This window comes from Caretta caretta, chromosome 2, assembly GCF_965140235.1.
Source record: "Caretta caretta isolate rCarCar2 chromosome 2, rCarCar1.hap1, whole genome shotgun sequence".
Taxonomy (NCBI): Eukaryota; Metazoa; Chordata; order Testudines; family Cheloniidae; genus Caretta; species Caretta caretta.
The window spans coordinates 136009189-136031886 of NC_134207.1; the positions used below are offsets into that span (position 1 = coordinate 136009189).

General features: G+C 44.2%; 1 protein-coding gene across 5 annotated transcripts in view; it reads right to left on the bottom strand.

Moving 5' to 3' along the window:
• Positions 1-22698, bottom strand: part of FBXL7 (F-box and leucine rich repeat protein 7) — a 325721-nt gene that overhangs the window by 28739 nt on the left and 274284 nt on the right. The window contains exon 3 of one of the 5 annotated variants that reach the window (XM_048839634.2): positions 10677-10758. The exons of the other annotated variants lie outside the window; for them this stretch is intronic. Coding sequence (XP_048695591.1) covers positions 10677-10758 — 82 coding nt within the window. The remainder of the gene's footprint in view (positions 1-10676; positions 10759-22698) is intronic. 5 annotated transcript variants of the gene reach the window in all.

The window sequence follows — 22698 nt, forward strand, 5'->3', positions numbered from 1 at the left end:
TTATTTCTACAGTTGTCTCTATTGCCTCACTACCTTTAAAGAACATAACCTTGTATTCCCAAATGATCTCGTTTTCTACAAGCCAGCTAGACACCATCTGAAAAGCATGTGATAAGAAAATGCTTCAGGAGGCAGGATGGATAAAATGGTTAAAAAGACTTTAAGTTAAATACAGTTTTTAATAAACCTATTTAAAATTAATTTTGAAATTGGCAACCTAAGCTTACTATAATATAATAAAATCATTTAAATTAAAAACAAAAATTAATATTAAGCAGTACTTATTTGCTGCCAAGGTTTAAAGTAAGTCAAACCCCTGAACTGGTGGAATTCACTGGCTAAGCACCTGGCTAAGTTTGAGTTTGAGGCCAGTAGCTGCTTTTGCAGGAGCAGAATTTTTTTTCTTCATTTTAGTTAAGAACATAACGTAAGAATGGCCATTCTGAGTCAGACTAATGGTCCATCTAGCTCAGTATTCTGTCTTCTGACAGTGGCCAATGCCAGATGCTTGAGAGGGAATGAACAGAACAGGGCAATGATTGAGTGATCGATCCTCTGTTGTCCACTCCCAGCTTCTGGCAGTTAGAGGCGAGGGACACCCAGAGCATGGGGTTGCAACCCTGACCATTGTGGCTAATAGCCATTGATGGACCTATCCTCCATGAACTTATCTAATTCTTTCTTGAACCTCATTATAGTTTTGGCCTTCACACCATAACCTATAATGCTCCACAGGTTGACTGAGTGTTGTGTGAAGAAGTACTTCCTTTTGTTTATTTTAAACCTGCTACCTATTAATTTCATTGGATGACCCTTGCTTCTTGTATTATGAGTAAATAGCACTTCCTTATTCACTTTCTCCACACCAGTCATGATTTTATAGACCTCTATCATATTCCCCCTCTTTTCCAAGCTGAAAGTCCCAGTCTTTAATCTCTCCTTATATGGAAGCTATTCCATACCCTTAATAATTTTTGTTGCCCTTTTCTGTACCTTTTCCAATTCTAATATATTTTTTTGAGGTGGGGGTGACCAGAACTTCACGCAGTATTCAAGGTGGAGGTGCACCATGGATTTATATAGTGACATTACATTTTCTGAGTAGTTTAGTTCAATGACTAGTTCATTCAAAGTTTAGAAACCAATTAGGAGTTGAAAAAGTAGAAAAACTTGTTTTCCTCTTCCAATCTATGACTAAAACGAGGTGTGAGAGAATGAGATCTGCTAATTTTAAAATCCTGAAGGACATGGTGACCAGAAATCATCAGTTCAATTCACTAACTATAGATAATATTTCTTTAATAAATCAGAGAGTTTTAAATGCAAAACATGCTTTGGTAAACTTGGATACATTTTTCTTTATATTTTCAGCACAGTTAAATTAAATTAAATTAAAGTACTATTTTTGTGCGTTTAATTGGATTTGAATTTCCATCCAAATAGAGCTTGACACAAATCACATGTAAAAAAATGAATAATCTAGTAAATAAGAAATGCATCCATCACCATTTTCTAAAATAAAAAAACAACAACTATGAATCTGAATAAGTAAGCTAATTAAGTACTAATTAAGCTAGCAAGTACTTAAATAAATGCGTATGGAAACTGTCTATCCATCTGGTTAGCAAAAAGAAGCACCAAATTGGTGTAAAGGCTGTATTTAGTTGCAAATCAACATATTTTAATGGTTACCAACCAAAGAGATGCAACTTTTCTTTAGGAAGATAATTAAAAAGTACAAACGCAAACACAATTAAAATCAATTATTTAAATCAATATTTCCTGGTTGCTGATTTAAATTATTATTCAAATTGGTGATTTAAATCGCTTTGATTTAAATGCATCCACCTTGTCCAGAAGTACCCAGAAAGTGAATTCTGCTTCAGCACACCTCAGCTCATATGTAGAACTAGCCCTGACCAGACACGACCCTGGATACATACTTGAGCAGTTGATACCCATGTTGCCTCAGCTGTACTGCTATTATTACTGGACCTAGCATTGATCTATCTAGAACAAAGCTAGCTCAGGATTATTTAAAGCTTTACATTTTTTAGATTACTTTGGTTTGGTTATATTCAAATCCAGAGGGATGAAGATCCTTCTGTCACCAGCACTGATTTTAGTATTCTGGGTAGTGTGCACACACACTGGGGGTGCATGTGTGCCTTCTGTACATCACCTAAGTATCATAAAATCATTGCGAGCACTGGTACCAAGGCAGGCAAATCTAAGCCAGTGGTTCTCAACCAGGGATATACGTACTTCTGGGGGGTACTCAGAGGTCTTCCAGGGGGTACATCAATTCATCTAGATCAGTGGTTTTCAAACTTTTTTTCTGGAGACCTAATTGAAGAAAGTTGTTGATGCCCACGACCCAGTGGAGCTGGGGATGAGGGGTTTGGGATGTGGGAGGGGGCTCAGGGCTGAGGCAGAGGGTTGGGGTGCGGGGGTGAGGGCTGTGGGGTGGGGCTGGGAATGAGGGGTTCAGAGTGTGGAAGGCGGCTCAGGGCTGGGGCAGGGGGTTGGGGTGCAGACGGGGGTCAGGGCTCTGGGCCGGGGGTGCGGGCTCTGGGCTGGGGATCAGGGCGCAGGCTTACCTCCAGCGGCTCCTGGTCAGCCGCGCAGCGCGGGTGCTAAGGCAGGCCTCTCACCTGTCCTGGCACCACAGACTGTGCTGTGCCCCAGAAGCAGCCAGCAGGACTAGCTCCTAGGTGGAGGTGTGCAAGAGGCTCCGCATGGCTCTTTCCTGCAGGCACCACCGCCCCCCAGCTCCCACTGGCCGGTTTCCAGCCAATCGGAATGCACGTGGAGCCCTGTGGCCCCCCTGCCTACGAACCGGACCTGCTGCTAACTGCTGCTGGGGTGCAGCGTGGTGTCAGAATAGGTAGGGACTACTAGATTTTACTGGCCAGCCACTAGAGTCCCTGGATGCTAAGCAAGACAACCCAGTGCCTTGCATTCCCCGACCCAGTACTGGGTTGTGACCTGAACTTTGAAAACTATTAATCTAGATATCTGCCTAGTTTTACAACAGGCTACATAAAAAGCACCAGCGAAGTCAGTACAAACTAAAATATCATACATACAATGACTTGTTTATACTGCTCTATAGACTATATGTAAGCGGGGGAATAGTCCCGCTATTGTGGGGAACTTTCCTGGCTTCTGCACTACCCCAGTGAAGTGGGCTAACGAAAGGATCTGAGTCCTCACTCCCACTTCCGTTACCCAGTGGCCTCCCTGCCCTTGAGGACTCCCCTTCCACTCTCCTGTCTGGCAGAGTCCTCGTAACCCCAACAAGGCTGGGCCCAGAATTCCTGGGGGGCTTGACCCCCAAACCTGCTGTGGTCACTAGGACGGGGGCTAGGGTGTCCCCACTCCGGGGTACTCTCTCTGCACTGGGCACTTCTCTGACCCACTGACCATTACATACAAGTTAAAGCAAATGCAAGTTATTTAATCAACAATTAATTTTAAAAAGAATAAGGGAAAATGGGAAAAGTGAAAGGAATCACATCAACCCGCTCTGTGGCGGGGAACATCACAAACGGCGTCTCTGGAATGGCAGGGCAGTTCACAGTCTGTTCCTTGTAAGTCCCAGGCCTTCTTCTCAGGCCCTGGCTGTGCTGCAGGGATGCTGTGGGTTGGACACTTGCTCTGGTGGTGGCCACACGCTCTCAGGCTCTAAGTGGTAGGACCCTTCTTCCCAGTGTCGCCCCCGCCCTGTCGGGGTTAAAATCCAAGCCTGGCTTGCAGAGCCTCTTGGCTGAGGTGTCTCCCTCTGCTGGACCTGCTGCCCAGGTTCCCCCTCACTCTCCCCAGCTGCTCACCGCACCCAGCTCCAGAGTGCTCCAGCCCCAGCTGCACCACTCTGTCTCTGCTGCTCTGCCTCCAGCTCCCTGGGCTGCTTCTCTGGCCCCTCTGGCTCTGGTTGCTGCAGCTCTGCTCCCAGGACAGGTCTGCTCTGCAGGCTGCTTCTGTGACTCTGCTCCCAGCACTGACCTGCTTCCTGGGCTGCTTTTCTGGCCCCTCTGGCTCTGGTTGCTGCAGCTCTGCTCCCAGGGCAAGTCTGCTTTCTCTGGGCTGTGCCTCTGGCTTTGGGGCTGCAGATCTGCTCCCAGGACAGGGTCTGCTCTCTTTGGGCTGCTTTTCTGGTCCGTCTGGATCTGGCACAGCATTTGGGGCTCGATATGCTGCAGTGTTGAGTACTTGCAATTGACTTCAGTTGCTCAGTGCTCTAAAATCTGGGTCTTTGTGCTCAGATACCACACAGGTTGATGGAATACATATACCGACAGAATACTGTGATTAAAGACAGCCAAAAATGACTCAGGCAGCATTGTCAGCTTTTAGAATTTTATGATAAGTCTCATGACATTTGGTGTTGTTCCTAAATCCCTGGTGCCTAGAGTCATATGAATGCATGAAAATCTCAGCTTTCATTTTTAGCAATGCTCCTAGCCCAGAGGGCACGTAGAAAGAACCCAAAATAGGCTTAAAAAATTTCATGTGTCTGGGAGGCAGGGGCACCTTTAGGTGTGTGTGTGTGGGGGGGGTCCCCTGCCACACTCCAGGCTTCATACTGCATGTTAAAGCTAAAATTAAAACTTACCTATTTGCCCTATGCTGGTAATTTGGTTGTAGTACACCTGTATGAATTATTATTGAATATATAGAAAATAATCACAATAAATGTTCTCTAAATAGCCTGATTTTTATATTTTATCCTTCAAAAAAATCCAAGAACTTCCAGGGGCCTAAGTGACACCAGACCCCTGCTGAAAGTTGCCACCCCACACTGAAATCTGTAACAGCACCCCTTTTGGGAGATTCTTAGTCATCATTTTTGAAACTTGGAGTTTATGATAGTGAATTAGCATCTACATCATTTTATAAAAAATTAGGGTGACCACATATCCTGTTTTTAAAGGGACAGTCCTATATTTAAGCCCTCCTGCAGGTGTCCCGACTTTTTCTTAAAAACAGGCATATTGTCCCATATTATCTGTCTCTCCCCATCAGTACTGGTGCATCCTGCTGCTGACCAGATCCCAGCTTGCTAGCTGCCTGCCCACCAATGCAGCCCCCTGGTCCCTCAGTGCAGCCCCCGCTGTGTGCCAGCTCTCAGCCATCAGGGCCCTGTCCCCCGTCCTGTTTCTGGCCGGCACTCCCTGCGCGCTGCGAGCTGTGGTGACTGGTGCCCACCCATCAGCCCTTTACATGCTCCCCCCCTCACTGTCCTCTTCCTGCTTTGCCCCTCCCCCACAGCTCCTCCACATCCCTCTAGGTGGGGCATGTCCCGCTCCCAGCACTGTGCAGAGAACCAGCCCCTAGTTGGAGTGCTCAGCTCACCAACAGCCTGGCTGGCAGGCTCCTTCCTTCCCCCACTGCCTCTGGCTGGGCCGCGCTCCAGGAAAGCCCAAGATCCTCTGGCCCAGGGCACTGGTCAGGAGGAGCCAACCCCTGCACGTGCCAAAGCCCTGTGCAGTGGTGGCATGGGGCAGCCTCTCTGCCCCCCAGCTAAGCTCTGACGTGGCAGGGAGGAAGGGATTTCCAGCCTGTTCGGGCCCCAGCCCTGCAGGCTCAACAGCAGTCCCCTGGGCAGGGGCTTAGCACCCTCTTCACCTGCCCCCCACACCCTAGGTCCTTCCTCCAGGGAGTGCGGGGCTGCTCCGTCCTCTAGGCCCCCTTCCCTCCTGAGCCACCTCTCTGGTTGTGTTTGCTGAAGCACCTGCAGTAGGGTTCCCTGGGCCCTGGTGCACAATGCTACCTTAGGGCTTAACCGTTTCCTGACCGCACTGTAGATGGCCACTCAATTATGTCGGTGGCCAGCAGAAGCCTGTAGGTGTTGGCTGCCTTTCGACACTGTGCAGGCAGGAAGGGACAAGCTGCTTCTAGCCACAGGAGAGTGGGGAAGGGATAAGCTCTGGAAAGACAGGGGCCAGGTCATCCCTTCCCCCTGCCCTCCTCCCCTGCAGCTGGAAGCAGCTCCCATCCCTTCTCTCCTGCATAGCGCCGAAAGGATGTTCCAGGCCACATTAAGAACAGCCATACTGGGTCAGACCAAAGGTCCATCTAGCCCAGTATCCTGTTTTCCGACAGCAACCAATGCAAGGTGCCCCAGATGGAATGCACAGAACAGGCAATCATCAAGTGAGCCATTCCCTGTTGCCCATTCCCAGCTTCTGGGAAACAAAGGCTACGGACACCATCCCTGACCATCCTGGCTAATAGCCATTGATGGACCTATCCTCCATGAATTTATCTAGTCCTCTTTTGAATCCTGCTATAGTCTTGGCCTTCACAACATCCTTCACAAAGGTTGACTGTGCATTGTGAGAAGAAATACTTTTTTGTTTGTTTTAAACCTGCTGCCTATTAATTTCATTTGGTGACCCCTAGTTCATGTGTTATAAGTAAATAGCACTTCCTTATTTACTTTCTCCACACCAGTCATGATTTTATAGGCCTCTATCATAATAATCTCTTTTCCAAGCTGAAAAGTCCCAATCTTATTAATCTCTCCTCATAGGGAAGCCATTCCATACCCCTAATAATTTTTGTTGTCCTTTTCTGAACCTTTTCCAATTCCAATATATCTTTTTTGAGATAGGGTGACCAGATCTGCATGCAGTATTCAAGATGTGGGTGTCCCATGGATTTATATAGTGGCAATATGATGTTGTCTATCTTACTATCTATCCCTTTCTTAATGATTCCCAACATTCTGTTTGCTTTTTTGACTGCCGCTGCACATTGAATGGATGTTTTCAGAGAACTATCCACAATGACTCCAAGATTTCTTTCTTGAGTGGTAACAACTAATTTAGACCCCATCATTTTATATGAATAGTTGGGATTATATTTTCCAATGTGCATTACTTTGCATTTATCAACGTTGAATTTCATCTGCTATTTTGTTGCCCAGTCACCCAGTTTTGAGATGCTTTTGAAGCTCTTCGCAGTCTGCCTGGGTCTTAAATAGCTTTAGTAATTTTGTATCATCTGCAAATTTTGCCACCTCACTGTTTACCCCTTTTTCCAGATCATTTATGAATATGTTGAATAGGACTGGTCCCAGAACAGACCCCTCAGGGACACCACTATTTACCTCTCTCCATTCTGAAAACAGACCATTTATACCTACCCTTTGTTCCCTATCTTTTAACCAATTACCAGTCCATGAGAGGACCTTCCTTCTTATCCCGTGGCAGCTTACTTTGTGTAAAAGCCTTTGGTCAAAGGCTTTCTGAAAATCTAAGTACACTATATCTACTGGATCCCCTTGGTCCACATGCTTGTTGACCCCCTCAAAGAATTCTAGTAGACTGATGAGGCATGATTTTCCTTTACAAAAACCATGTTGACTCTTCCCCAACAAATTATGTTCATCTATATGTCTGACAATTTTGTTCTTTACTATTGTTTCAACCAGTTTGCCAGGTACTGAAGTCAAGTTTCCTGGCCTGTAATTGCCGGGATTACCTTTGGAGCCCTTTTTAAAAATTGGCGTCACATTAGCTATCCTCCAGTCATTTGGTAGAGAAGCTGATACAAATGATAGGTTACAGACTACCATTAGTAGTTCTGCAATTTCACATTTGAGTTCCTTCAGAACTCTTGGGTGAATACCATCTGGTCCTGGTGACTTATTACTGTATAGTTTATCAATTTGTTCCAAAATCTCCTTTAATGACACCTCAATCTGAGACAGTTCCATTCTGGTGAGAACCCTGGCAGAAATCTGGGAAGGGGAGGCATGTGACCCTGCGTGCCCCTCCGACACGTGTTGCCTTGGGAAGACACGGTGCCAGGTACCAGGCCTCGAGCATGGAGAGTGCTGGGCAGGGAAGGTTGGTCGGTCACCCCCCGTGTGAGAGAGGTGTACCGGAATGTGTGTATGTCACCTCTCCCTGTGAGAGCCCTAAAGACTTAAAGATAAGAACGTAAATAAAAAGAATCCAACTACACAGTATTTCTTTTTAACAGGGGCTCAGTCAACTTGATGTTAATTTGAACATTTGTACTGCATAGTTCTGACTGATTTAGGGTTGCCAACTGTCTAATCACACAAACCCAAACGCCCTTGCCCCGCCCTTTCCCTGAGGCCCCGCCCCATTCACTCCATCCCCCCTCCCTCCATTGCTCGCTCACTCTCCCTGACACTCATTCACTCACAGGCTGGGGCAGGCGGTTGGGGTGCGGGAGGAGGTGTGAGGTCTGGACTTGGGCCGAGTGGTTCAGAGTATGGGAGAGGGCTCTGGGTTGAGCCTGGGGCAGGAGGTTTGGGTGCAAGCTCTGAGAGGGAGGTTGGGGTGCAGGAGGGGGCTCTGGGCTGGGGTAAGAGATTGTGGTTCAGGAGGGGGTGTGGGGTACAGGCTTTAGGGAAGTGGCTCAGGTGTGGGTCAGGGGACTGGAGTGCAGGGGCGGAGCCTACCTTAGCCCTGCTGGGATACTGACTGGGAGCCACCCGAGATAAGCAGGGCCAAGTGGCTCTGCGTACTGCCCTCTCCATGTGCTGCTCCCGGAAGTGGGCGGCACATCCCTGAGGTCCCGGGGGTGTGCACAGGGCTCCGCGTGCTGCCCACCCTCTCTCCCCCTCAGCAGCCACAGGGATGTGCTGGCCGCTTCTGTAAGTGGCGAGGGGCCAGGGCAGGCACGGAGCCTGGCTTAGCTGTGCCGCCAGACTTTTAGCAGCCTAAAATCTTCCAGTTTGGCTTCAATAGCCTCCGGGAGATGGGGCCTGATTCCAGGAGACTCCCAGCAAAACTTAGAGGGTTGGCAACCCTAGATTGATTGCTGTTGAACTCACTTGACTACAAGTAATTTTACGACGTGTCCTGTATTCAGCATAGGGAAATATGGTCACCCTATATAAAATACACACAGCATTTTAGCAAATCAGCTTTACCCCTTTCACTGTTTCATTGTAAAGTTACCTAAAATGTTTCTGAGCAACAATTTGCCTTTAGCAATAGACTGCCTTGTAGAGTTCCCAAACCTCAGTCTGAGTCAGAGGCATTTTTCTTGGGGTCAGGTCATTTTTAAGCTCAGTTAATGTTAAGTCCTAAAAACTATCACAGACTAACCCAGCCCACATTTTTTTTAAACAAGCATTAGACATATTTACAATGAAGAAAAGGAGTACTTGTGGCACCTTAAAGACGAACAAATTTATTTGAGCATAAGCTTTCGTGAGCTACAGCTCATTTCATCAGATGCATTCAGTGGAAAATACAGTGGGGAAATTTATATACACAGAGAACATGAAACAATGGGTGTTACCATACACACTGTAATGAGAGTGATCAGGTAAGGTGAGCTATTACCAGCGGGGGGGGGGGGGAGTAGACGGAAACCTTTTGTAGTGATAATCAAGGTGGGCCATTTCCAGCAGTTGACAAGAGTCTGAGGAACAGCGGGGGGGTAGGGGGGGAGGGAATAAATATGGGGAAATAGTTTTACTTTGTGTAATGACCCATCCATTCCCAGTCTTTATTCAAGCCTAAGTTAATTCTATCCAGTTTGCAAATTAATTCTAATTCAGCAGTCTCTCGTTGGAGTCTGTTTTTGAAGATTTTTTGTTGAAGAATTGCCACTTTTAGGTCTGTAATCAAGTGACCAGAGAGATTGAAGTGTTCTCCGACTGGTTTTTGAATGTTATAATTCTTGACGTCTGATTTGTGTCCATTTATTCTTTTACGTAGAGACTGTCCAGTTTCGCCAATGTACATGGCAGAGGGGCATTGCTGGCACATGATGGCATATATCACATTGGTTGATGCGCAGGTGAACGAGCCTCTGATAGTGTGGCTGATGTTATTAGGCCCTATGATGGTGTCCCCTGAATAGATATGTGGACACAGTTGGCAACGGGCTTTGTTGCAAGGATAGGTTCCTGGGTTAGTGGTTCTGTTGTGTGGTGTGTGGTTGCTGGTGAGTATTTGCTTCAGGTTGGGGGGCAGTCTGTAAGCAAGGACTGGCCTGTTTCCCAAGATCTGTAAAATTAGGGCCGTTTACTATGGTATGGTACATTAATCGGGGATGATAGGCTGCTAAATAATAAAACTTCTAATGGATTCCAAAATACTTATACCTTGTTAAAATAAATCCAAGCTACATAAAGAACCACTTCTAGCTGAGCCACAGATCCTCTGACCCGCAATCAGGTGAAAGCTCCCTAATTCAGACACTTGGTAATGATGCTCTTTATGCTTCCAAGGGCCTTGCTTGGGGCCTCAGCTGCAGTAATTTGTGTAATGCATACACAGCAAGTTCAGCCACCACATGGACTCTGCTAATTGGTCAATAACACTTTTCTTCTTCAAAAGGATTTCCAAACATTCACTAATTAATTCTCCCAATACCCTCGTGAAGCAGGTGGCTTAACCTTTATATTATAGATGAAAAAAACAATGCAGCTACATGAATTGACCTGTCCTAAACCACAGAGATAGTGTGTCCAGACCACTAAATTACACTCTTTGGCAACTAGCCATCAGTTAGTAGATATAACACTAATTTATATTTTAAAAAATGACATGAACAAAGTATTGTTATTTATTATACATAATTTTAGGGATGACCCTTAAGTGTGAACAACACGCACAGAAGATCAGACGTTACACATAATAGCAACACCCACATCTGCCCTTCCATAAGCCAGTTTGTACCTTTTGCTTTTTGTCTCTCCGTAACTACGCCTGCCACTATGACTTCCTCTTGAGAAATTCCCAGAGCCAGCTCCTTTGTCTGCTATAAACACAAGGAGCGAAATGTCAGCTAGAATGTAAACTTGGCGGAGGCTCACAAAATACACAACCAAACAATTCAAGGCCTTGTTGAGACCAGCCCTTTTACTGCACGCAACCATAACCTTGACCAGACCGCCCTATTTATATGGCTTCCCAAGTATATAAACTATTGCTGTTAAATTATGAGTATCCTACGTTTATGAGAGCAATTAGTCTGTTTGTTTAGAAAAGCTATTTGTCTGTCTCCTGTATTTTAAATGCTTCCCCTCCTTCTTTTGCCCAAAGCAAAACAAAATAATGTTTGGATTTTTAATTGAGGGTGGGCTACATCCAAAGTTCACTTAATGCAAGGAAATCTCTATTACATTCAAAATTATTGGGGGATGATAAACTTTCCTTAGAACTGGAATGTTCCTTTATGATGAAAGATTATAATAAAGCATGTGTGTTTCAGGCATACATAAGGGTTTTATTTTTAAACCTCTTTATCCAAGTTCATTAAGAGAGATTGTTTTGTTCGGAAATATTGTATTAAAAACCATGCAAAGTGTATGACAGAAACCAGAATGCTTTTTATTTGAGGGGTGGGTTGGTGGTGATAGTCTGGAGGTAGAGATGTATGACTGGAAATGTATCCCTTTAAACTGAATTTTGCAGTGGGTTGGAGGAAGGGATGGAATAAAGGGAGCACAAGACTTTTGGTGGGATGGATTAAAACCCATTTTCAAAAGGAGAAATAAGCCTCTCTAATGTTGCTCTACTGTATGTTACTGCTCATGGTGGCAAATGCATCTGTAGGCTATTACTGGGATATGTATCATCCACTCTGCCTGTCTTTTTGGCTAGTCTTCGCAGCCAGGAATAAAAATATGCAAATCCTGGTGCAACAGACACAGACTTCCACTACATATTGCAAAAACAAGATCCTAGATACCAGCAGTATTATTTCTACAACTCGGAGCCTTAAGCACTTGTTTGAAAAGTTGCGTGGCTGGCAGCCAACACGCTATTTACTTCTAAGAGTGCAGTTCATTCTCCCTTAGAGGGACTAGCATCCCAAGCCCCCTGCTTTAGGGGACCCCCAGATTAAGTCTTACATCTTCAATTTCACAAAAAAGAAAGCTTACAAGGCAAATTCAGCAGCCGGGAAAGTTAAGAGAATAAAGTTACCCTTCTCAGCACCTTTGCTTTGCTATTCTGTGTTATCGAGTCTCTCCTCTTTCATATGCATGTAGCTCTGGTTAGTGTGGATGAAAGTTCTACATTCTCATCACTATATATGCCCTTGTAGAGGAGACCTATTGCAACACTTACAAGCATATGATCCTGCAGAGGGTCTCAGAAAGGACAAATTACGAGTAGTGGAGCGGCCATCTTGGAAAAAGGAAAAACTAGAGGGGAGTTTTTAAAACCAGAATTGCATAGTTCAATCAATAAATACAAGGAAATACATAGATAGCTGGCATTATGAGAGCTGTGATACAGACAGAGACTCTCTAGTCAGTATTGGGACAAAGCATGTAAACACAGCATGACGGATGATTTAAAGGAAAACTGTGCCTGATTTGCTCAGCATGATGAGAACACATTTGGTTAAAGGCACTTCTCATGTGTTACTCCTGGGGCAATTCTGCGCCACTGCATATGCCACTGCGCCGTGCATATTTTTTTCTGCAGAAAGTAACTTCTGCCGGAAAGTTGCTCCAGTTACGCTTTTTGCCCACAAGAGGCCACGGTGGCGCTAGAACAGAGCAGTCACTTCCGGGCCCTCCACAACTGTGATAGGCAAGAGAAGAGGCTGCTTTGCAGGTAGGGATATGGAGGGACAGACAGTGTGGGGCACATGGGGCTGCATGGACACATAGGGCGGTCAAAGACTGGGGTTCATAAGGTCTAGTGGGGTAGGACAGACTGGGGCAGAGGCTGAATGGGAGTGGAGGCGCAGGGCCACATGGGGGAAAGGGATGGCTTAGTGGGGCATTGAGACACATGGGGACGAGGGGGGTGTAGTGCCACATGGGGATGGGTGGAGGGGGCTGGCTGAGGGGTCCACAAGGACACATGGGGAGGGGCACAGGGATACATGGGGATAGGGAGGGGTGCAGAGACACATGGGGGAGTCTGAGTGGAGGTGGAGGAACACATGGGGATAGGGGGAGGGATTCAAGGATACATGGGGGTGCAAGGACACATGAGGATGGGGCAGATGTGCCTGAGCGAGAGAGGCTAGGGGTCAGCCAGGGTCTGTGTGGGGGAAGCTCCCTAGCAATCCCTCCCTGCCCTCCGCAAAACACCTGTTCCATATTTCTCCCACCCACACCCAACAACTCTCCAGGTTCACTCCCAGGCTTCTTCCCTCTCCCTCAGCTCCTCCATTACCCCTGATTCCCCTAAGTGTTTGCACTGCTTCTGAGGGGGCAGGTTATACAGTTGTGCATTGTAGTTTAAATGAATTATTACTCAAAGCTCTGAATTTATATGCCTAGTAAGGAATCTATTTGCCAATAAACGTATCCTGAATCTTTTTCATTGTCTGTCTTGTTACAGACATACTTGCTGACAGGTATTTTGAAATAAATTACGAATATTATATTGTTATTTTGACAAATAAAATATGCAGAATTTTAAAATGTGCACATAATTTGTTATTTTTTGGTGCACGATTTGTAATTTTTTGGCACAGAATTCCCCGAAGAGTAATGTGTAAACTCTGAAATCTATTTCAGAATTAGGGTGTAGTGAGACATAATATTGTCAGGAAAACCAATATCTTTTTGTCAGTATCCATTTTAGTCTTAGTGTGGTGGTAGCCTGTCACCAGGAGACACTCACTCTGTGATCTTAAGTGAAGACTATACTTTTTTAGTTTAAAGGAAATCAAGAATAAGTGCTCGTTTTTAAGCTGAAAGTATTTGATGTCCTTTGTAAATTAAAACCTATTGCACTTATATATACATGACCATAATTCCTGAGTTTACGGGAGATCGGTGACATCTTGTAAAGTGGATGTTTGTGACACTTGTCATGGGACAGGCACATCACATCGAAACACATGAACTCATTTTCAGAGGTGCTGAACACCAACATGGCGTAGCAATGCAGGTGCTCAGCACCTCAGTCTGAAAATCATACTAGCAGTTGCCATTTTGCTTCTTGCTGTTTGTACTTTCAAATCACAGAACAAAGTTAAACGGATGCAGCTTTGTTTTAATGGAAAAGAGGCGAGAATATCCCTGAAAAATATCAAGATGAGATCACAGCAGAATTAAATACCATTCTACTTTCCAGAAGCAGTCTATCTATTCCCTGTTCCTCCATTTATTTATGTACCTTTTACCATCAACAACTGTTTTTATGAAGTAACTTTATGCCAGGCCCTAAACATGGATTTTATAGAAAGCTCTTGCTGTAAAAATAGTTGTTCAGTTTGATTAATGGTCATCTTGAACAGGAAATACTTGCATAATGTGAATACATCTTGGACACAGATCAGACTCACAGTAGGTCTTTTGTGCTGCAGAGGCTAACCTGGAACTGTTCCCACTGATATCAGTTTGAATAGTTCTTCTGGACTGCAAAGTGTGGATACCGATATGCAGCTCTGGAGTTTTTAGGCTATGTGGTTTCAGAAGATGATTTATAAAATGCAAACTGTACCAGCTAGCCTGGTGGGGGTAAGAATCCAGCAACAAGCTGTACCAACGAGCCTTGTATGCATTCAGTAAGGATCCCTTTATACATACAGTGCAGCATGCAGATCTACAGTCTGACTCTAGAGAATTCAGAAAGTAAGAGTCCAAAATCTGGGAAGTTGAAGAGCATTCAAGGAATTCTTCATAATCCGACAAACAGATTTTACAAAACCCCTGCAGGAAGGGGCCTTAAACAAAAGATCTTTCAAAAATTACCAAAAGAACATTTTTAAAAAACAGATCTGGAGTAGACCCAGGACAAAAAAGAGATCATCAGAAAGAGAGACCAACAAGATAGGGGAGTGTTGCTGTCCAGTAAGGCAACTGGCATCCTTGTTCATTTTTGGCACGGTGTGATTGATATGTAACTAATTCAAAACGGTCAGGCTCCTTTAGGTGCAAGGGGACGTTAGATCTGTAAATCATTTTAGTGTTTACTTTCTGGTCTCTTGCAGTTTCACAGTTTTACTATTGAAAGCCAGCTGCTTTTCTATTGCTCTTCATTGTGTGGCCCAGTACCGGGAACTGACAATTCCTAGGTGAATAAATAATCTTTGGGGATGGCTACTGCAGCTGACTGGTACAGAAAAGTATAGCACTCGGTTTATTGAGCACCTGGAAACTGAGACTTTTGCAGATTGTACAGAAATGCTTGAGGAAGTGATAGGCCTTCCTGAACCATGCTGAACTAGTACTGGGGGGCGGGGGTAGGTATGGATGGGGGGAAGGGACAAAGATAGGCCTTGGCAATGGCACAGTGGCTTCAGTGCAATCCTGCACTTGTGTTAAGGATACACTTAAGGATACTCTTGCTGCCACCTTGAAGTGTTGCTTTACCATCTTATACTGACCTCAGGAGACCAGCTCCTGTAAGATTTACACACAGCTCCTATTGGTTCATCCATGGAAATCAGACACGGCATCATCAGGTGCAAAGGAGCTTGCATGCTTCATTAAAAGGCTAATGCAGCCGTCTCCTACACAGATTTCTTTTGCTACTGCAATGACGCTGTTTTCAGAGTAGTTGCAGGGCCCAGTTGAGCTTCCTCTCGCTTTGCTCCAGGTGCTACTGTTTGGTAGTGAGAGCAGCTACTTACCAGATCTCTCTATGTAAGACCATTGCCTAGAGCAGGGGTGGCCAACCTGTAGCTCTGGAGCCACATGTGGCTCTTCAGAAGTTAATATGCGGCTCCTTGTACAGGCACCGACTCTGGGGCTGGAGCTACAGGTGCCAACTTTCCAATGTGCCGGGGGGTGCTCACTGCTCAACCCCTGGCTCTGCCACAGGCCCTGCCTCCACTCCACCCCTTCCCGCCCCCTCCCCTGAGCCTGCCATGCCCTTGCTCCTCTCCCCCAGAGCCTCCTGCATGCCACAAAACAGCTTATCAGGAGGTGCAGGGAGGGGGAAGCACTGATCGGCTACCACTGGGCAGGAGGCGCTGGGAGCTGGGGGAGCTGATGGGGGGCTACTGATGTATTACTGTGGCTCTTTGGCAATGAACATTGGTAAATTCTGGATCCTTCTCAGGCTCAGGTTGGCCACCCCTGGCCTAGAGGCTTCTGTGTTCCTAACTGCCCTGGGTGTGTTTGACTGCTTGTTCTGTGCAGTGAAGTAACGGGCACAATGGGGCTCTGATCTCAATTGGATCCTTTAGGCAAAACTGTAATACAAATAATAAATACCTAGGGAAACTTCTAGCACTTAAGCTCTAGGGTGCTCCAGAAAGACCTTATGACCCTATATTGTTTGCAAATAAGTCTAAGACACACTAAATATTTTGCCCAGAAAAAAAATCTTGCCTAAATGCACTTATTTTAATAGGTTTTCCAATACATATGTACTAATATTATCGACTGGCCACACATCTTGCATGAGCACTCCTGAAAGAAGGTGGGGAATGTAACATTTGCTGTTTTCCTGTGAGTGAGAGTACTTCTTTGGAACTGAGTTCTTTGGAACTTATTACTGATGAAGTCATCTAAGAACAGACTGATGTGTCTAGATTCAAGGGAACACAGTCCAGTCAGCTGTTTTAATCCTAGGAAGGGAGCAGTCAGTTTTTGTGCAGTGTATTTGGTAGTAGGTCTTCAGTGAATTCACTGACCTTCAAGGCAGTTCTGATTTACCAGTGCAGAAAGGTCAGCTTTTCAATTATGTGCAACTTACTCTCAACAAAAACAACAACATTTTAAGAGCGGTGCTGAGGATACAAATTACATAAAACTGAAAAAACCCAAGAAAACTCTTTTAGAGTGTTTTCACGGGCACAGTCAGAGGAGGGCAGAGTAAAACTGATTTCTGATGCAAAAACACGGAGGGAAAGGAAGTAATATTTTAAGCTGTAAATGACAGGTATAAAATAAAGGTTCCTTTTCATGCATAGTTTATTTCAGTATTTCTGCTGTTTCTCCCAGGGGTCTGGTATGCTCTGGAAACAATCAGGACATTGGAAAGAGCCCAGAGAAATAAGGCTCACTAAAATGTGGACGATAGCATCTCTACGACTTACTTTACACCTTTTGAAATACAGAGCAGAACAATACTGCAGATAAAGACTCACTGATGCACCTCACTGGCCACAACAAGAAAATAATTACTTAAAGTGTTCTTAAATTATATCTCTGCACGTTTCCATTAGAATCAAACACGCCCACAGTCCTGCCTCAAGGAGTTTACAACCCGGAGTACAAGAAATGCATTACCATTGGCTGTATATAACCCCTTTTATTCATAGATGTCAAAGCATTTTACAAAAGGTGGATACATGTTACTTCCATTTTACAGACAGGGAAACAGACGCTCAGAAAGCTTAAGTGAATTATCCTAGGAGAGGGTCATTCACTGAATCAGAAGCAGAACAAGGAACAAAAATCCCATGTCCTGACTTTCAGTACAGGCCAACAGGAATAGCATGTCTGCAATTCAAAGATCAAACACAAACACACCGGAAGACTCAGATGAAGAGTAAAACATATATTTTGAAGTCAATTAAGACAGCAAGGTGAGATAACCAACAACCCTGATTTGGGTGAAAAAACCTTTCTTGCTACTAGCAGAAAGGTGTTTTGAAGGCTAGTGAAAGACGTGGAGGTTACTTGTTGTAACTGGAGATTCTTTGAAATGTGTGGTCCCTATCTGTATTCCACACACAGGTATGCATGCATGTGCACTATGCATCTGAGTCCGAAGATTTTAACAAGAAGTGTCTGTTGACCCCACCCCAACAGGGACACATCTGTTACAACAGTGGCACTGGGAGTGGGAATGGTGAAGGGAACTCCCACTTGTACCTTGCCTGGGGTTGACCACCAAGTGAAGGAGGTGATGATCCTGGTGGGGTCTGTCATCCTGGAATTGACGTGGTCTTTGTTGGGTGACTAAACTGAATTGAGCCAGGTCTGCAGGAAACATAGATGAAGCCTGGCAAAGGATGTCAAAAAAGTACACACAGCTATATGGCCTAACAGTGACAGGCACATCTCATTGTAGTCCTTGGTCTGTGGGAAATCAAAGAAATTAGGTTGTGCATCATCTGAAACCTTCCTGCAGGGAGGAAGGCTCTTGTGCAAACAAAGTCCAACATTGCCCTCAAAGTCTATTATCCTTGTGGGGGATAAAGCAGATTTTTCTCTGTTCTTACAGACCCTCAGGGCTGTGAGGATTTGAATGAGATATTGAATAGCTGAACTGACCTCCTGTCAAGATCAACATATCAGGAGCCAGCTGTCGAGATACAGAAACATTGTGTGGCCCTGATGTCTCATCTGGGCTGCCCCCATGGAGAAAACACAAACATGCTGGGGGTGCTGTCGCTAGTGTGAAAGGGAGGATCCAGAACTGGAAGTGTTCCTGGCCCATGATAAACTGTGGGAGGGGTGAATGTCTACATGGAAATGTGTGTTCTTCAGGTTGACAACTGTGAACCACATCCCTTCTTGAAGGGACGGGATTATTGATGCCAGTATGAACATCCTGAATTTTAACTTCTGCATGAGGATGCTGAAGATCCAGAATGGGTCTCCACCATTCATCTTTTTTGGGGAGTAGGAAATACAGAGAATAGAACCCCCTTTCTTGATACTGAGGCCCCTCTATTGCCCCTCAATATAATAGGGATTCCACTTCCTGTTGAAGAATTACCTCGTGTGAGTGTTCCCTGAAAGGGGGGGCGGGGGCGGCAGGAAGGCGGTTTGTAGGGAGGGCAGGAGATGAACTCTCTGGAGTATCCATGATGGATAATGTCCAAGACTCAACTGTTCATTGTGATTAGCTCCCAATTATGGGCAAATAGAGTCAGATGGCCTCCAAAAGTGACAGAAGAAGGGGCAGGTGGCACTAGCAACGGTAAGAGGGTCTCAACAAAAATTTCACAAATGGCTCCAAGCCACAGGCTGAGAATGGGTAGCAATCATAGTGGTAGAGGGGGCTCAAAAGCAGAGCCTCTGAGTCTTTTGCTGGGATGGTCGGTAGGATGCTGGTAGTAGAATGGATGAGAAGGTGGTGGCAGTCCTGATTTATAGGTCTGCCTCTACTACTTTCTCCTTGGTGCTGGGGTGTAGATCCCCAGGAAGTGGAGGGTAGACCTTGAGTCCTTAATGAGTGGAGAGAGTCACCAATCTTCTTGTTAAAGAGGCTGGATTTGTCAAAGGGAAGGTCTTGGATAGTATTCTGCACCTCCCTGCAGAAGCCCGAGGACTACGGCCATGAATCCCTCCTCATAACAATACCAGTGGCCAAGCTTCTGGATGCTGTATTAACTGCATCAGCTGTGGCCTGAAGAGCCATTTTCGCTACCAGATTTCCCTCCTCTAGAAGGGAGAGGAACTGGGCTTGGTCCTCAGAAGAAAGTTTGTCCTGAAAGGCTGCCAGCCTAGAGTAGTTATTAAAGTCATTCTTAGCTAACAGAGCCTGGTAATTGGTGATGTGGAATTGCAAGCCCGCATAGGACAAGACTTTTCTCCCCAGGTGGTCCAGTCTCTTGGATCCCTTGTCTGATGGCGTAGTCGTTAGGTATTAAGACCTATTACATTCTGCAGCAGCCTGTACCACCAGGGATTGGGAGCAGGGTGGGAGAACAGGAATTCAGCTTCCTTTGTTGGACTGAAATAGTGCTTCTCACCCCTCTTAGGTATGGGGGCGCAGGATGCTGGGGTGTGCCAGACCAATCTCGCCAGTTCCACTGTGGCCTTGTTAACTGCAAGAGCCACCTTACTTTGGCCCTGAGGCTGCAGAATGTCCAACGATTGGTGGTGTGGGTCTTGGACTTTCTCCAGAGATATCTGGAGATCACTAGCCACTCTTTGTAGTAAGTCCCAGTATTTTTCTATCATGAACAGAGAAACAGTATAAACAAGGTACTGTGTAACTTCTTGGAAAAATTAGAGGTACTAAACATATTGATAACACTCTAACAAACCACTTCATAGGTTAAGCCAAGCCATAAAGTGGTCGGGAAAACAGAAATGTTCACCCTGAGTTTACCTTGAAAGAAAAATGGAAAGACAAACATAACCAGGAATAATATATACAGCCCATACTACTGGATTCAAAGTCAAGTAGCTGCCAATTTCTAAAAAGGGGCATGTTCCACATTTACTGTGTACACGCCGGAAGTTTGGTTCTAATACGTGCTTCTCAATATGACTAGATGGTGCTGCACAGTAGTTTTGGTTAGTACAAGGTAACCTTTTGCAATAGTTTAAGTTTATATAGTTCTACTGTATTGGACAAATGGTTTTGCTTCTTTATCACTCAAATGAAGTTACACTTAAGTTATTCAAACTTTTAAACAACATTTTCTGTGCAATTTGAGGGTATGAAAACACCATAAATTGAGAAAAATTACTTAATTCTGCCCGTCTTTAGAAAAAATGTGTTTCATTTGTTGAGTCTTTATTTGCATACAGAACATAAAGATTCTGTGGTTTAGCTCTTATGGGAGTTGCAAGTTTCAATACTGCAAATTTTTGAGACAGACAACTGAGACTATAAAAGGGAACTGAGGAAACTCTTGAGCAGCTGGGAATTGAGACAGTATGGGCTGTATTGTGTCCTTATTTGTTTTCAGGAATTAAGGCTTTTTCCTGACAGTCTAGAATTACTGGAAATGCGTATTAACCAGAAGAGAATTTATGATGTCTGCACAAGACCTGTATACCAAGGTAAACATTTTTGATTTGGAACTCAATATTTATACTTGCAATTCTTTTCCAATGATGAAAGTTTACATTTACACAATGTAGCATTCTTGCATACATTAAAAAGGGACAAATTCTTAAGGCTTCATTCAATTTTTACTCTGATCTTAAGTCTGTGGGAGTTTTGCTGAAGATAGGTCTAAGAACAGTACATGTGATCTATGAGAATCTTCCAGATCCTAGCAAAAATGTCAGCGAAAGCAAAGGACCATATCGTATAACTGTCCTAGCTAGCCAAACATATATTTTTCAGTTATACAAAATTCACACATCTCTAGGGAGGACAATGTTAATAAACTTGATCATATAAACTTTACAATGAAATTCAATTTTACCTTTAATAGGTCTGTTAAACAGTAAAGTTTCTTACAAGACCAATAACATTTAATCAGATTCTATCACAGAGATCAGGTGTTTCATTTTCATTTTTTATTCCATTTCTACAATAGAGTCTTAGAACATTCCATGTCCCCCAAAAAGATAAAATAAAATGCCAATAAAAATGCTATGTGCTGCAGAATATTGGAATGATCCCTTCCCATTTTTTGGTCCAGAAAAACTTACCTTAGGAGAGAAAAGCACATGTCTTTGCTTTTGTGATCCCATATCTGAGAATATCAAAATCTTCAGCCCCTAAAAAAGTTAAAAGGGCCAAATGTTTTCGTACAACAGTGAACTTCAGGTATAACTGCACTGAAAAGAGCAGACTTCCTTCAGTGTCTCAGACTACTGTCACTGAGAAAATAATTTGATCCAAGTTCTGTCTCTCTAGCAATGGCAAGACTGTTGTCATGTAAGTTCACCACGCAGAAAGTCACAGGTCTCCATTCTTCCACCATGAGATTAGGCTTTCCTACTGAACTATAGCATGCATAGTCCAGATACATACAAGGGTCCATACCCTTCTGACAGCCATTTCTGGAAAAACTCTTGTGTACTTATACCCTGTATTTGTTCTAGCACTTCCAAGGTAACAACATGGGCTTTTGCTAGATTTTTCAGTAATTCCACCCTAGAAGAAAATACCCACAAGGAATTCAGTGGGGGACTCTGATCAACATTTTAGATGTCTGTACACAAACGCACGTAGTATTGGGAATAAGCAGAAAGAACAGGAAGTATTAGTACATACAATAAATTAAGATTTAATTGGCATCACAGAGACTTAGAGGGATAAGTCTCTTGACTGGAATATTGGTACAGAGGGGTATAGCTTGATCAGAAAGGACGGGTAGGAACAAAAGGGAGTAATGAGGGACTTTAACTACCCAGACTTCCATTGGAAAAGTAATATGGCAAAACACAAAATCTCCAGTAAGTTCTTGGAATGTATCGGGGACAGCTTTTTGTTCCAGAAAATGGAGGAAGTAGCTAGGGGGACATTCATTTTAAACTTGATTTTGAGCAGCAGGGTAGCGACTCTAAAGGTTAAAGGCAATTTGGGTGAAAGTGATCATGAAATATAGATGTCATGATTCTAAGGAAAGGAAGGAGTAAGAGCAGCAGAATAAGGATAATGGACTTCAAAAAAGCAGATTTTAACAAACTCAGAACTGGTAGGAAGAAAATCTAAGGGAAAAAGCTGTTCAGGAGAGCTGGCAGTTCCTCAAGGAGACAATATTAAAGGCACAACTGCAAACTATTCCGATTCAAAGGAAAGATATGAAGAATAGTAAGAGGACAATATTGCTTCATCAGGAGCTCTTTAATGACCTGAAAATAAAAAAGGAATCCTACAAAAAGTGGAAACATGGTGAAATCGATAAGGAGGAGTACAAAAGGACAGCACAAATATTTTGGGACAAAATCAGAAAGGCTAAGGCACAAAATGAGTTACACCTGGCAAGGGACATAAATGGCAATAAGAAGAGGTCCTTTAAATATATTAGGAGCAAGAGAAAGGAAAGTGAAGGTCCTCTACTTAGCTGGGAATGAGAGCTAATAACTGATGACATAAAAAAACTGGAGATGCTTAATGCTGTTTTGCTTTAGTTTTCACTAAAAAGGTTAATGATGACCAGATACTCAACACAATTAATACTGACAGGTTT